Source organism: Elephantulus edwardii, unplaced genomic scaffold (genome assembly GCF_000299155.1).
Source record: "Elephantulus edwardii isolate Elephantulus edwardi_28Jun2011 unplaced genomic scaffold, EleEdw1.0 scaffold00005, whole genome shotgun sequence".
Classification (NCBI taxonomy): domain Eukaryota; kingdom Metazoa; phylum Chordata; class Mammalia; order Macroscelidea; family Macroscelididae; genus Elephantulus; species Elephantulus edwardii.
Genome location: NW_006399755.1, coordinates 4,788,312 through 4,805,222, shown reverse-complemented (window position 1 = coordinate 4,805,222; position 16,911 = coordinate 4,788,312). Strand labels below are relative to the sequence as shown.

General features: G+C 42.3%; 1 protein-coding gene across 6 annotated transcripts in view; it reads right to left on the bottom strand.

Annotated features, from left to right (window-relative positions):
- Positions 1-16,911, bottom strand: part of ELAVL4 (ELAV like neuron-specific RNA binding protein 4) — a 127,330-nt gene that overhangs the window by 20,729 nt on the left and 89,690 nt on the right. For all 6 annotated transcript variants that reach the window (XM_006879658.1, XM_006879654.1, XM_006879657.1 and 3 more), the window contains one exon: positions 10,280-10,383. In XM_006879658.1, the coding sequence (XP_006879720.1) occupies positions 10,280-10,383 (104 nt within the window). The remainder of the gene's footprint in view (positions 1-10,279; positions 10,384-16,911) is intronic.

Below are 16,911 nucleotides of genomic sequence, written 5' to 3'. Positions count from 1 at the left end.
TATTTGAGAGCTGTATAATGAATGAGGATGGCAGAAGAAGAATGATGCCTTTGAGTTGTAGTGATTGAAAAGAATACTGAATATCTCATGAACTTTCAAAAGAACAAACATAAGGTCCTTGGAAAAAGTGCAGACAGAGTGTTCCCTGGGAGCAAAGATAGTGAAGCCTTATCTCTCAGAGTTTAGGCATGCTGCAGGAGATGTCCTTGGACGGGGACATCACACTTTGGAAACGCGGAAGGTCAGCAAAAGAGAGGAAGAGCCTCAACCAGATACATAATACACAGTGACTGCCTCAATGGGTTCAAGTGTATCAGTATTGATGATGATTGCACAGGATTGGACAGAGTTTAGATTTGTTGCTCACAGGGTCTCTATGAGTTGTACTTAACTTGACAAAACCTAACAACAACAAAAACAACAACAACAACACTATTTTCAATGAGTGTTGACAGTATCACTTCCCTATTCAAAGTCTGTATATGGTCCAGTGTTGTGTGAGGGACTTCCAATCCTGACCTGAGCCTTCAAAGTCCAGTGGAATATAGTCCATCCTCCTGTCTCCTACTAGGCCCTCTGAGCACTCTATGGTTCAGTTCAAGCAGAAACACAATCACAATTTTCAGAGTATGTGCTGAAACCTAGTTCTATGCCTTTCTTCTTTCTGTTTGCTCACCATTCCAGCAAAGCAAATTCCTATCCATTCTTCAAGGTCCACACGAATGCTCCTTCCTCTGTTAGGTCTAATTTAAAATGACTGCTCTCATGTAAGACTGTTATTGTAGAAGGTGTGTAAGGATTCAATGGGAGAGGGGAGAGCAAGGTGTGAGGATGGCTGGTGGCAGTGGTTAATCAAAGGGTTGCAAAGTTTGATGAGTGGAGGGAAGGGTAGGTAAAGGAAATGGGAAAGATCCAGTGTGAAAAGCAATGTATACAAAATTTGTAAGTAAACCAGTATACAATAAAAATGTCATTTTAAATAATAATAATGAAAAATGATTGCTCACGCCTTGGTGTCTACTTATAACAAACACTTTATAAGAGAGGCAGCAGCTATTTCATTGCCTTTCATTAGGGCCATCTGTCAAAACTCATTTGCCCAATGAGTGTGAGCATTTTGGTGACTTCAGAAGACCCTTCCTCTGTTCTTCCCCTTCACGGTGTCTAGCTTAAAGCCATATGTAGAGCAGAAACTCAGAAAATACTCAATAAACAGCAATGAAATGTATAACAAAATACAAGCACTAGATTTTATCTTCTTCTTCAAGATCTGATTTTGATGTCGAGAAGGAGGTAAAGAATTGAAAATATCCAGTAGAGTACCTGACACATAGTAGGCTGGATAAGTAGTTAAATTTTTTGGAATAATGATGTGGTGATGACCTTATATACCTGTTACTGTTGTTGTTGTTAGGTGCCAGTGAATTAGGATAGACTCATTGATGACCCTTTAGTTTCTTCCCCCACACCCCACCCCTGCCTCCTCACCACCCCGAGCAGTTTCTTGACAGAGAAAAATCACACAGGAGGTGACTGTTTATCTTTCTCCCATGGAACAGCTGGTAGATTGGAACCATTTGCCTTTGGGGTGGCAGAGCAGTTCCTTACCACCAGGTCACAAGAGCTCCCTTTTATGGATCACATATTGAGGATCTTGCTGACTGAGCAATGCTTTCCAAAAGAGAGATATGTCTTGGCTGCTCCACAGCCAGTTACAGGAAAATCTGATCTTGAACTCAGGGCTCCAAGCTTACAGTCTCATCACTGAGCTGCATCCCGTGATTCCAGCTTTATGAAAGATTGATAGACAAGAATACAGGGGCACCTGGAAGTCAAAGAACACTTTCTACTATACAAAACCTGTGTATATGTTACCAGCAAGAAGCAGATCCTCTAATCCATCCCTGAAACATGTCACCAATCTTACCATTCTCCTCACATCATTTTCACCTGAAGGGATAATTTTCACCATAATCTTAATTACAGGGCATCTCTCTTGAGTACCTATTCATTATACATCATGATTATGTGCAAGGGAGATAAAATTAGCTCCATTTTCCAGATGACAAACTCAGATTGAGTGACGTCCAGTACTGATCCAAGGTCATACAGTTAAGTAAAAAATAAAAAAAAAATCCAGATATGACTCTAAGTTCTGAGATCTTTCCAACTAACCTGGATGGTGAAATAAAAGCCGTGTGTTTGGCACAAACTCTCACTTGCTCTGGAAAGTTACCAAGTTGGAAAGATCACGCTATAATATTTATTGACTTGACTGTTAGGAGCTGGAAAGGGCCATTCTGCAGATGAGGAAATAAGTTCAGAGAAGGAAAGTAAACTGTCCAAGGTCACCTTAGTTGTTTATGACAGAGCTAGGACTTAACCTTCTTATTTCAGAGTCCCTTTGAATGGATAACAATGGGCAAAGGAAGAGGGAGTGGGTGTTGTGTGATCTTTGACAACCCAACCATTCTGCCCTGAGGCAGCATGGTCACTATGGAAAAGGGATTCTTTAATTCTCTAGGTCACCCCTGACCCACAGAACTTTCTGGGACCATGAAAATGTTCTCTATTTGTACTGTCCAATATGGTAGTCAGTAAGCTGCACAAGGAAACTAAGCACTTAAAGTATGCCTGTATCACTGAGAAACAGAACTCTTAATTTTATTTCAATTTACATGTAACTAATCCTATGCAAGTAGTGTTTACTGAACTGGATGAAACTCCCCTAGGCCTAGAGACAACATGTTACTGCATCTAAGCACTGGTAAAGTCTTTTAAGGTCATTAAGTTAGAATCTAGTCAGGTACAGGAATCCCTTCTGTAGCAACCCTAATGATTCTACTTGAATGCCTCTGATGACAAGCGACTCACTACCACTCTACATGGAATAAGAAAGCGGTAAGTATTCCACTTTGACAGATCCACAGATTCTCCTTTCAGATACTTGAATACAGTACTGAGTTAAAGCCTTACAGCCATTATAGAAATTTCTCTCCTAGAAAACAGAACAGTAACCACTATGGGCTGAACTGGGTGCAGTGTCCTATTTACCATCTGCCTTTGGACAACTTTTGGTGTTGAATCTCATTAAAACGTGAACCTGAGAGCAGGATACAAGATCTCAGGTAGACTGAAAGAGAGGACAGGAAGGGCCCACTCCTCATTATCTGGAATCCACCCTTCTAATGTAGTCAAGGCTGTACTGATTTTCTTTAAATAGCTCACATCACACTGCGGGCTTCTTTTACATTTGTAGACTTAAGTCCCCAGACTTCATTCCATGGACTTCTGACACCCAAAGTGTCCTCTCAACCTGTACACGAACAATTTTCTTTTGTAACCCTGCCCCAGGACACTGAATGAACGGCCTTTCAGACACTGGAATTCTATTTCTCCAACTCCTCTCCTGTAACTGAAATGATTCACTTAAAGGAGGTTAAGCAGAAAAGTCAAATCAAATGCCCCATAAGAGACGGCAGTCGGGTACAATTAGGGTAATGGGGTCTCCAGTTTCTGCTGGTGTTGCCACGTGCCCTCTCTTGGCTCCTTGGGGATGTGGTGATCCAGCCGCCCCCTCTGACCTTGGCAGGAAAGTGCTCCTGCACTGAGCTCTGACTAGAGCTGGAAGGGGGTGGGAGTGGGGCGGGAAGAGAGAAAATGCCTTTTTATTATTAACAAGACTGAAGGAGGCAGTCCATCATTTCTGGGTGGGGTGATATCCGTCAGCAAAAAAATGATCTGCTAACTCTCCGGAAAGCATTAAGGGCAGTGATAGGAGAAATAATTGCTTATGCTGAGTGCAAAGAAAAGATGCCTCAGCGGAATGGAGGCCTTTAGGAAGGTAGGTGAATTGCAGCAGGGAAGAGAGAAGGGAAGGGGGGAGACCGGCTCCCTGATGACCCCTGGCAAGAGAAAGGAGTGAGGAGGGGGGAAACTGGAACCTGCAAAACTCAAGTGTGGAAAGATCCCCTGGAGGCACCCTTACTGCTATTAGGAGAATAAAGAGAAGGTGGAGGAATGGCGGAGAAGCCTCTGAGCACAAGGGGGAAGGAGGAAGAGTAGTTCTCTTCCTTCCCAGAGTGGGGAGATTTGTTCCTTCTGAAGAGCCTTCACTACCCGCCCCCCCCCACCCGATCCCTGCTCACTCTACACAGAGCTGTGCTGCTGCTTAACGATAAGGCTGCTTTCTTATTCTCTCACCGTCTCTGGTGCCTGAGTGCCAACCCTCACCGGTTCATTCAATGTGGCAGAAGCAGTGCGTTCGCCCCTTCATCCCAGATCTAGTCCTAAAATCACTCACATCCCTAGTTTGCATGAAGGCTGTGCTCTTAACAAGGTTTTACTTGAAGTCTCTCTCTCTCTTTTTTTTTTTAAATTAAGTTAATATCTTAATGCAATTATTAGAGGAAGATGAGAGACAAAAATCATCTGTACATTTGTGATTCAATGAGAAGAGGAAGGAAACATAAAAATGTTAACAGTATTGGGTTGGAAATGACTGGTATTGCTTTCATGGTATGACTCTGTATTTTCTAAATTATCTACAAATAAGCATGCCTTGCTTTTCAAATGAGCCAAAAAGCTCCTAATAGATTGAGGAGCCTGAGTAGTCTAAGGCTGATTACAAAACCCACCACAGCAGCCTGCAAGCTGCTGGTTTCATTCACCAACCTTCCCAAGTTGGCATCTCATTGCCAGATGAACCTTCTGGAGCTTAACTTTGGCCAGATCCATTTCCCTCTCAAACTTCGACCTGTTCCCTATTTTCCCCTCTAGCCCCACAACTGCCTAACCTCACTGTATTAATGCTGGTCTTGTGCATATTTGTGTTTCCTACCAGATAAGACCTTCAAAGCAAAGTGGTGGATGTTCCTCTTGTCTTGTTTCTCAAACTTAAAATCTGGAAGATTTAATGTGAATGGTACCACACCCTCAAATTCTACTTTAAATCACTTTCTACTGAAGGCTCTCAATGTAATTTGAACATTAATCCAAACTTTTGGTAGACATGTCCCTCTCGTTCAATGTACTAATGAACTGTCCAATTATATGTCTTAATTAATGGAACTGGACCAAATGTAACTGGTTTCCACTAAGAGCTCTTCAATCATAGGATGAAATTAATACCAGTTCAGGGGCTGTTCTAACAAAGCCCCTGAAATGGAGAAGTTCAGGCATCATCGGGTGCAGTCAAGGAGTATGGAGAATTATTTCCTTCCAAGAAGTCACAGTCATTTCCCCCAAAGCTTCAGAGTTGAGAATAAGGAGATAATAACAAAATAGGCAACTAAGAAACAATAATAACACAGCACCTCAAAACCTTGCTGAGTGAACTAATTCGGTCCCACAAGGATAAATATTGTATAAAACCATTATTGTAGAACGAGTATACGGATCCAGGAGGGGTGGGAGAGGCTGCAAGCAGACAGATGAGGATGTGCCAGGGGAGGGTGTTTAATCATCAGGTTGTACAATTTGATGGGCGGGGGGATGAGGGAAATGAAAAGAATTTGTTCTTGAAAACAATGTATTCAAATCTTATAAATAAACTTGTAGAAAATTTAAAAACAAACAAACCTTAAAGGGCAAGATCATCTCCACTGGGCTTAGGGCTGAAATGCTGAGAAGTGCCCAGTTTCCCAAGTAGAGTGCTAGGCTGCTCTGACAGGTCCCAGAGTGTAAACCCAGTGTCTATACCCCTCTGGCACACGTGAAGGAGGGAATCTCCAGGACACTGCTAAATCCCAAGACTTAGCACACAGCCTTTAAAGCAGAGGCCTGAGAAACATATGCTATTGTGAAGAAATATAAGGTGAGGTGTGTCCCTGTTTGGTGGCAGAAGCAGTCCTGAACCACAGTGTGTTTACTGAAGAAGTTAGAGGGGCCTAGAAGTTAATTAGTTTTCTTCTTCTTTTTTAAAAAAAATCTCCTTTCTGTGCCAAGGCGTATAACCCGCGTGTGCCTGCGTACACGTGTGCAGAGCCTCACACACACCCACACACCCTTCCAGAATGTACTCAACACTTCGCAAACAAGCAGTGTGACATTCTAACACTTAGTTAGACCTTACTGCAGGAGATTTTCAAATGCATTCTCTTACTCTCTTATCTCTCTAATTGTGTGGTCTCTTCCTCTTTGAGTTTCAGTCTCCTCATCTGAATCAAAGAGAGAAGAGTACCTATTTACAGGCCTATTTTAAGGACTAAATGATATCAGGGACAAAAGGGTTTGTTGTGTTGTTGTGTGTGCCCTTGGGTCAGGATTGAATCATAGCTGAACCTCCCGTGGGTTTTTCACAGGCGCGGAAGAGATTACCCATCTTTCTACAGCGCAGTTGGTGGATTCGTACAGCACACCACTGAGTTGGCAGTGCAGTTTTTTACCACTACGCCACCAGAGCTCCCTGTAAAAAGGGTTTAGGATAGTGTTTAACACAGAATAAACAATGTAAGAGTGCATTACCATTACTCTTGTCTTTGAAGCCCATGCTCACACACTGAGCAGTTCCTCTTCTGGTAGGATCCGTCACATGGCCTTTGGAGGCTAATTCCAGTTCAAATGCTGAATTAGCTGTGTGGCTCTGGACAAATTATTTACCCCACTGTACTTGATCAGCTTGATCACCGTGGGACTCTATGCTGCCACGTCCCTGCAAATAAGCTACGATCCAAAGAACGTTTCCTGGGAGTCATAATCCATAGCAAACGCCTTTGGCTTAAAATTGCATGCATCTGGTGCCTCTATGCTTAGGTGCTGAGAGAGCCAGAGGTATGCTTCCTGAGGACAGACACCTAGTCTTTCCCTCCACAAGGACTCAGTGTTCAGAGTCATATTACGTTGTTGTTGGACATAATGTTGGTTAATAGTCAAATTACATCTCCCTTAATAAAGGTGAAATGAATACTGGCTGTCAGGACGCCATCACTGGGGAGTGCCATCTATGAACAGGGACTGCCTTGTAGCTTTCAACTCTGCCGATTTAAAGTTGAGTTCAAGAGCTGTAAACTGGCTGTCTTCTGGTCACCTATTAAAGTTCTGTTTGGCCTGGTTATATAATCCTCTAGAAATTGCTAAACTAATTGCCAGCCTTTAAACATGGGGAGATTTGGCATTAAAACCAAATTTCTATATTCCTATCTCCTTTGGAAAATGGGAAGACCTGGCCACACTCAGGATTGACACAGCCAGCAGTAGCTGAAGAGTGGTGTCCTCTTTTCTGCTCTCTCTAGCTCACCATAGTCTCTGCCATTTTCTGGAAATATTCCTTCCTGAATGGAAATGTTGAACATTAACCTGCAGAGCTTGGGCACTAACTTATGGTTTGCTAGCACTTATTTTTTTATTATGTTTAAAGTAGTTGCCTTGCATATACCCACCGCAAATCAAACTATTTGCCACTGAGTTGATCTTGGCTCACAGAGACTCTGCAGAACAGAGTAGACCTGCCGCCTCGGATTTCGAGTACACTGCCTTATCTTTCTCCCTTGGAGAAGCTGATGGATTTAAACCATCAAACTTCTGTGAAGCAGCTTTAATCAGGACTCCTTTGTATGTTGTTGTTGTTGTTATATGTGTAGAGTTGCCTGCTTCTTTCAAATTGACTATGGCTCATTGTGACCTTATGGACTGTGGATCTGAACTTTGCCCTATCCCATGCCATCATGGCCATCTCTGACTCCAGTCCACTGATACAATGTTTCAGAAATGTGTGAAGGGTGGTTGAGTTTAATGAAAGTTTGCAAACAAGTACTAGATGGTTCCTACAAAAATCTTTGTACTGCATGCTTCCAAAGAAGACACTTGGTTTTTGTTTTTTTCAGATAGGCACGTATCAATTCCTTTCTGGGATTCAGAGCAAAGAGAGAAATTTCATGTCACTTATCAAAGCAAACCAAAGCAGGAGAAGTAAACAGTGGCTTGAAAAGCAAAAAAGCAATTTTAAGAAATTAATAAATGATGAGACTATTAACAGCAGACAAAAAGTGTTTGCTTTTCTCCCTCTTTAATATGACTTTTACCTTAAACACAGTGTCCCTTTAGGAAAGGGAAGAAAAGTTAATAAAGGGACCTATCATTCAAACTAAATTTTTACTATGGCAAATAAACTGCTTTAATGAAAGGCTTGAAATCCCCAGGTTTGCACATTAAATTTTCATTCGTAGTAGAGAATGGAAATTATTGATTCAGCCGTGGCATCATGCATTTTGAATCCTACCGTGCCTCAGAAGCCCACGCTACTGTCGAGTGCAAATGTGTTGGCAGCATTTTGATGCAGGGTGGGTGAGGAGGTGGGGAAAGAGAGACAGATAAGGGAAGAAAGCAGAATAGCTCTTTCCAGAAAGAAAATAATCAATGTTCCTTGCCTCTAAAACAAAGCACTGCTTCTGATGGGTTGATGGGCCAGGGGATGCATTATAAGAGCAGTGAAGCCAGGCCTGCTCGGTCTTTGAAAGAAAAAAAAAAAAACCTACAACAACGCAAGAGACTCATGGAATACTTAAAATAACAGCAACATAATGGATGGCTGATGATTTGATCCTCAACCCTTTGGGGAAGAGTTTGGGTTTCAAGGAAACTGCAGAACAAAAGAGAAAAGAAAAGTATCTTGCTCACTTCAAGGTCAAGAGAAGAGTAAATGTCTAACATTCTAATGCTGAACCAGATAGCACAGAAAATCAATCAAAGCCACAAATACAGCTCTTAACCTGATGTAGTCTCATCAAAGACTCAGGTGACATGAGCATCTGATCTTTATTTAAAGCATGAAAATAGGTAACCCTTTCCTCTGAAAGAAATTAATCCTCCCAACTCTCTGAGGTCTACCCCATAATTAAAAAACTCTTGATTATTTCCTCTTTAGAGAACTTAGAGAAATTGATTCAAAGGTAAGGCAGAGATTTGCCTTGGGCATATTTTTGGGTGCTTGTGTACCATGGATGTGTATGAAATCAGGGAAAGAGATAATCTTTAGAAATAAACCAAACTCAGTTACAGAAGTAAAGCTGCTTTATAAAACAAAAAAAGGAAGAGAGGAAAGATAATCACATAATTTATTCCAAAAAAAGCCAAGGTTTCTGTTTTACTTTCCTTTTCATTATCTCCCTGCCAAGATTAGCTTGTATCAGTGATCTCCACTGCTGGTCTGGATGCTGGAAAAGTAACTCATTGGACTAAAAAGTTCTGGTTTGTGTTTTCGGATGCTGAAAGCTGGTGCCATCTATAGATTTCCATTCTGGGTGAGGTTTCTCTTTTGTCCTACTTTGCGTCAGACCTGCTGTCGTGAGGATAAGAGCGCCCAGGAGACACTTCCCTGTGGTTTAATAGGCTATGAAGGATGGGACTCATTAATCGACTGGCAGCTGCCCTCCAACAGGACGCTGCCTGGAGGTGGGGGAAGAGGAGGAAGGAGGCTCAGGAGAAGGCAGACTTCATCCAGGAGAACACCACAGGCTGCCCAAGGGGGCCCTCGAAGCAAACAGCACCACCTCCTGAAGGATCCCCATTGCGTGGAGCTGGCACCAAGAATGCCAATCCAGTCTCAGAAACCTCTGTCTGGAGGAACAGGCTGTGGATGACTGTTTTTCTTTTTTAACTTATAAATAAACCCTCCTGAGAGATTATCTACTCAGCTGGTTATTTTCAGATTGCTGGAATGTTATTTTTTTTCTGTTGTTCCTTTACTATGTTTTCATCGATTTTATAGTACCAGCCCTACTGCACTAGTACCTTTATCTAGAACTGATTTTTTATTCTGGAGTCTTGGTTAGAAGGGTATGTCCTACTCTGAAGTAAAGGTCAGGTTTACCAGTCAGCCACATTAGACCTCCTAACTTGGCTGCTCCTCATCTCTTCACTACCTCCTCAGTCAAAATTAGGCCACACCATTTTATATGCTGCCTCTGACCTGTCATGTTTTCTTACATTTTTTCCAACTTTGCATATGCTTTTCCGTCTGCCTGGGGTGGCTTTGTGGCCTCAGCTTCTTTCCTTTTGGTCATCTTTACAGACTCGGGCTCAAACAGGCTTTTTTGGAGGTCCAGCCACTTCTGACATCCATCTGTCCTCCGGTTTGGAAGTTCCATTGCTCTTGGTTCCTGCCATCAACTTAGCTAATTATCTCACTCTTCTGCAACTGTCTATGTCTCTCCTTAGTACAGGCGGCAGCAAATATTCTTTGACCAAATGACAAAGAGCATCATTTTCAACAAAGCCAGAATGTATTAGATTATAGGGATGAAACATGACAATTGCTTCCCAAGTCATTATCACCTCTTACCTTTATGGTTTTGGTCTGTAGTCTGAGTCCATTTAAAGTGTTGATGGCTTTCTCTGCATCCTTTGGATCAATATAGTTAACAAATCCATACCCTAAACTCTGTCCTGTGGAAACATATTAAGAAAGAAAAAGAGAAAATAACTCAATATCTTCTCAAGAGGCAACACTTCTCATTGCAGAATCAAAACTCTCCCCTACTATAGACCCATTCCTTAAGTTATGTGAAAATTGGCTTTATGCAAAAAGTGGAGGATGACTGTATCATATCATAAAATGGGGGATTTCTATATCAGATGATTGTCCCATTGCATTGTTATATAACTACCATGTACTGAGAATCATAGCCCGGCTAAGATGAGATGATGTAAACTTTATCCATCATAACCAGCACTACTCTTGCCTTGCACCTCAGCATTTGCTATTGTTAGAAGTACACTGTTAAGGCACACTACAGTGGGAGAGCAGATTGTTACTATGTATTGTCATACATGTAAAATGCTGGATGATGAGATAGTCCTTATCAAATTAAATTCACTGGCTTCAAGTTGGAGCTGACCCACAGCTGACCCTCCACTAGGTTGTCTGAGGCTGAAATTCACATGAAAGGGGGTTATCTATCTTTCTCCCATGAAATCATTGGTGAATTCTAAATGCCAGAGTGATGAGCAGTGCAACTCCTTAAAAAAAAAAATCAAAACACACCATCAGCTATACTGTCACTGTTATGTGCTGTCGAATACAACTCATGACAGATCTGAACCCTGTCCTATTTTATGGCATCCTCATCATTTCTGATTCACGTGAACTCATTGTTGCAGTCACTGTGTCGATCCATCTCATTGAAGGTCTTCCTCTCTTTCACTGACCCTTTACCTTTCCAAGCACGATGTCCCTCTCCAAGGAATAGCTTATCCTAACAACATGCCCAAAGCTGGTGAGATGAAGCTTTGCCATCCTTGCCTTCAAACAGCATTAGACTGGACCTTCACAAAGACATGTATATCTATTTGGGTTTTTTTTTTGGCAGTCCATGGGGCTATTCAGTACTCTACTCCAGCATCACAGCTTAACGTTATCAATACTTTTGTCTTCCTTATTTATCGCTCAGCTCTCAGATGCATAGCAAGTGAATGGAAAGACCATCGCCTGATACAGTCACATGTTAGTTTGAAACAGACATCACTGCTCCTTAATAATTTAGAGAGGTCCTTGACAGGAGATTTTCCCAATATAATACATCTCCTACTCTCCTGACTGCTGGTACCAAGGGCGTTGATTGTGGATCCAAGTAAGATGAAACTGTGACAACTTCAATCTTTTCTTCTTCTATCTTGATGATGTTGCCTATTGGTCCAGTGGTGAGGATTTTTGTCTTCTTGATGTTGAGATGTAATCATTATTAAAGGCTGTAGTCTTTGAGCTTCTGCAGCAAGCATTTCAAGTCTTACATTCAGCAAGCAAGGTCGTATCATTTGCATAATGCAGGTTGTTGATGAGTCTTTCTCTGATCCCACTGCCACATTCTTCTTCTAAGAGTCCAACTTCCTGAATGATTTGCTCGATATACAGATTGAATAGGTATGGAGAAAGGATAAAACCCTGACACAAACCTTTTCTAATTTTAAACCATGCAGTGTTGTTCCCTTGCTCTGTTTATACAATTGTTCTTGGTCTAGGTGTAGGTTTCATATGAGCACAATTAACTGTTCTGGGATTTCCATTCTTCTCTATTTTATCTATCTATCAATCGATCGTCAGAGATAGCTAGATAGATAGTAGTTGTTGTATACCATTGAGTTGGAACTGACTCACAGTTGACACCCCAGCAGGTTTTTAGAGGCAGTAAATTGCATAGGGGGAGAATAACATATTTTTTTCCATGGAGCAGCTGGTGGTCTTGACCTGTGTGCCTACATATACACAGATCTTCATTCTAGCATATTTCCATGTTATCTTCAGAGTTTTCCAATTCTTCCATAGCACATATCGCCTATCTCTAAACTCATAGGAGCTACTTTACTGACCTGGGAATGGGTAAGTGTATCTGCTTATCTATGTCAAAGGCATACAAATCCAACCTACTGCCATAGAATTACACACACAAGTGTGCATATAAATAGGGAGAGGCAACACTGAGTTGTGGAAGAACTGGTGTGGTGTGTTAGGGAAGACTAGAACTGGAGTCGTGAAGTTTTCCTTACCAGCTGTGTGTACTTAGACAGAACAGTGCATTCTATTTCCCGCTCCCACCGGCCCCCTGCAACATATCTACTTTGGACCAATCAGAAGTCATCTCAGAGGGGTTCCAAAGGGGTTAAGATGTGGTTTATAAAATGTCTAAGGTGCCTACAGGCAATTCTGGAGGCCTAATGGGAAAGGTAGATCTCTTCCCATCCCAAAGAAGGATGACCCAAGTGTGGAAACTATAGAACAGTATCATTAATTTCACATGCAAGCAAGATTCTATTAAAGATTATCCAAAAATGACTGGAACAACACATCAGCAGAGAACTGCCAGAAGTCCAGGCTGGGTTTAGAAGAGGTCATGGTAATAGGGATATTGTAGCTAAAGTTAGATGGATCTTGGCTGAAAGCAGGGAATACCAGAGGAATGTCTAGTTGTGTTTCATTGATTATGCAAAGGCGTTTAACTGTGTGGATCATAACAAACTGTGGCTGACTCTGGGAAGAATGGGAATCCCAGAACACTTGACCGTGCTAATGAGAAACCTATACTTGAACCAAGAGGCAGTCGTCAGAATAGAGCAAGGAAACACTGCATGGTTCAAAATTGGGAAGGATGTACACCGGGGATGTATCCTGTCTCCATACCTTTTCAACCTGTATGCAGAACAGATTATCTGGGAGGCTGGGCTCTATGACGAGAAGTGTGGGGTCAGGACTGGTGGAAGATCAATCAACAATCTGCATTATGCAGATGACACAACCCTGCTTGCTGGAACTGAGGAGGACCTGAAGCACTTGCTGCAGAGGGTCAAGGACTGCAGCCTTCAATATGGATTGAGGCTCAATGTCAAGAAGACAAAGATTCTCACCACTGGACCAACTGGCAGCATCAGGATGGATGGTGAAGAGATTGAGATTGTTCACAGCTTTAGTTTGCTTGGCTCCACAGTCAACACTCTTGGTACCAGTAGCCAGGAAATTAAAAGATGTATTGATTGCAATGGGAAAGTCTGCTGTTAGGTACTTCTCCAGGGTACTGAAGAGCAATGGTGTCTCTCTGGAGTCTAAGGTGTGTCTGATACAGGCCATGATCTTTGTGATCACTTGTCATGCATCAGAGAATTGGACAATGAACTAAGGAGGATAGAAGGAGAATTGATGCCTTTGAGCTGTGGGGCTGGAGAAGAGTATTGAATGTACCACGGATTGCTAACAGATTCATCTTGCAGAGGGTTAAACCAGGCTGCTCCTTGGAAACAAGGATTCTGAGGTTCTGTCTAACATACTTTGGACATGTTGTAAGGAGGGACTGGTCCTTGTAGAGGAACATCATGCTTGGTAGGGTGGAGGGACAGTGCAGGAGGGGAAGGCCCTCTATGAGGTGGATTGATTCAGTGACTGGGATAATCGGGATGGGTGTATCAGAGACAGTGTGATTGGCACAGGACAGGGCAGAGTTTAGGGCTGTTGTACATAGGGTCGCTACGAGTCGCAAGTGACTCGACAGCACATAACAACAACAACAATGCGAAAGGAGGCAGGTGGTTTGAATCCACTAGCTGTTCAAGGAAAGAAAGATGAGCAATCTCCTTTTGTGCAATTTACAGCTTGTGAAAACGGGCCGGATGGCCAGCTATGAGTTGGTTCTGATTTGACAGTAATAATTACAGTAAGGTGCTCAAGGGAGCTCTGATGGCTTAGTGGTAAGATGTGCTGCCAACGCAAAAATACACAGTTCTAATGTACCAACTGTTCTGTAGAAGAAAGATTCACAGTCTCCTCCTGTGTGATTTAATGCCTTTGAAAACCCACAGCTATGGGTCAGTTTACAACCAGGTGCCTAAAGCATAATAAACATTCAACATCTCGAACTCATTGCCGTCGACTTGAAACTGACTCATAGCTGACACTCCAGTGGGATTTTTAGAGTCCACAGATTGCAAAAAAGAAGATTGTCCATCTTTCCTCAGAGAAGCAGCTGATGGGCTCAGACTGCCAAAGACGCCACTGCCTTTGAGCTCCCAGTGCACCTACCTACAGATCATGCCACCAGAACTCTCTTAAAACACAGTAGGTGCTCAGTTTAAAAAAGAAAAAAAGATAACTAAATTATGTCCTGTGAGATAAAGGTGGACAGTCTTACACGCTCATAAAGAGTTACAGCCTCCGAAATCTGATGGACGGCAGCCATGGGCTGGAATCAACTCAACGGCTTTGGGAAACTATACTCAGGATTAAAACTGGAGCAAGGGCTGGACAGCGTAGCTGTGTCTGTTGCCTCAGTCACGTGAGCCACACCCACACTGGGAGGGATGCTGCAGGATCTGAGCAGCAGACTGGAGACGGTTATAGTGAAGGATGCTGGCATGGCCAGAATTTTAAGCAGTTGCTACAAATCATTCCATGCCCTCATTATTCCTCTAGCCGAAGAACAATAAAAACCCCATACCCCCAAACAAAAGGTTTCTACTAGAACTGGGGAGCTCCTAACACAAAAGGGAGAGTGCAAACACTTTCTGCAAAGAGGATTTAGCTACTTTAGGTGGAGATGGCATCAACTTGTCTGCAAAGAGAGGTTGCAAGTGACAGGGCTCCCCCCTAAGTGAAATAAAAATAATGTGCTTGCGATCGTGCTACTGATTATAAATAGTCCATCAGCTCTGCCATGTGTCATCAGCCAGAAATATCATTAGGAAACTTTACATTTTCTGACATACCCTTTAAGAAACACAGAGCTTGGGGTGGCTGCAAAAATCAGCTCTAACTTCCCAGGCAATGTTATCGATTTGTGGGTGGCAGCAGAGCCGAAGGAGAGGAAAATGACGGGACGTCACATGTCAGGAAGACTGATTACATAAAGCTCTCTTTGGAGTACCAGGGCCAGGGCTGAGAGACAATACAGCAAAAAGCCTGCCATGTCCTGGTGACAGGAGCCCATTTCAGCAGCCAAAAAAATTCCTCCAACAGCTTCTGTTTTGCTGGTAAATGTCTGTGTTTGTGTTGGTTGTGGGAGGGAACCTGGGAAAACAAGTTGGGTTCTGGATCAGAAAATGGGTGACTTTATTACCCTTTATAGGATAGAATCAGGAGGAAGTTCAACACATTTGTTCCTCCAAATGGGAAACCCAAAATGACAATACATTCCTCTAGGATATTCCTTTGTGATGTAGAAGTAACAAGGTGAGATGAAGAAACACAGAGTTAAACTTTGCTAAATCTGTCCTTTGCCGGCCAGAAATAGTTCCTGAAGAAGAAGGAGCGAGTGGAGGAGAGAGTGCTGAGCACAAGCCAGCTGCAGAGACTCTTCCCTGTTCCCTCCACTGTGTCTGTGTGGGGAGCGAGCGGAGCGTGAGCGGGAGAGGATGGTGCACTTGCATGTGGAGGGACGTGTGTGTGCACTCACGTAGTATGCCGAAGTGCGTGAGGTGTTTGTGAGTTCCAAGACCCTGTCACATGTTCCCAGAAACGCCATTTTACAAATAGACAAAAATACAAGAGACTAATCTCATTGGCTTAAAATACCATTTATTCTAAATCTGGCTCTACCTCATCAGGCCTAACGAAATCCATCTAATTAAATCCATTTTCATCATGCAAATTTCTCAGTCATATTTACCTTGTTTGCAAGAGAAGCCCTAAGAACTGCTGTACAAAAATATTTTTTGTGATCATTTCTTTTAAACAGCTGTGTGCCCAGTGTAGCTGCAATCATTTCAAACATAAACCTTACATACAAGCACTTGGGTAGCAGTCACTCTATCTAGAGTCTAATCTGTGTAAAATGGAAATGAAAAAGCAAAAATATAAGCATAACACTCACCATGTAAGCAGAAATATTAGAACTAACAGAAAGAGTTCCTGATTCATCATCTTGATAGAGTATATGTGGATGAATTTATCATGTTTACCAGCAATTCATGTTCCCTGATACACTCTTCATTCTAAAATTGAACATCTATTAAAATCTAAAAAAAATATCATTGTTGTGTTGTTGTTTATTGTCTTTGAGTCGAGCATGACTCATAGTGACCCCATGAACAAAAGGCCTGAATCCCCTCTACAACTATCAACATTTATCAAAGTTCATAGAGATTCTGGAGGCAAATTGTTTATAACTTTTTTTTTTAAGACCTTTGCTTCTTGAGGAAAGAAAACACACACCTAGGCCTAGGGAAACGGTTGAAAACCTGGAAAGACTTTGAAGGTCAAATGAGGAAAGAGGCTCCTGACCAGCAAGATGTGTCCTATCAGCTCAGCTGCCTGTAAAAAGTCCCTAATCCACCACATTAGTACATGCTTACAATTACGACAATTTTGCCGGGGCTGGCAGCATTTAACATCAAGACTGAAGATACTTTTGGGGAAACAAACAAAAAAACAACAACAAAAAACATAGAGGAACATTATTTCAGGAAGGAAGGAGGGGGAAATGATTATAGAGATTC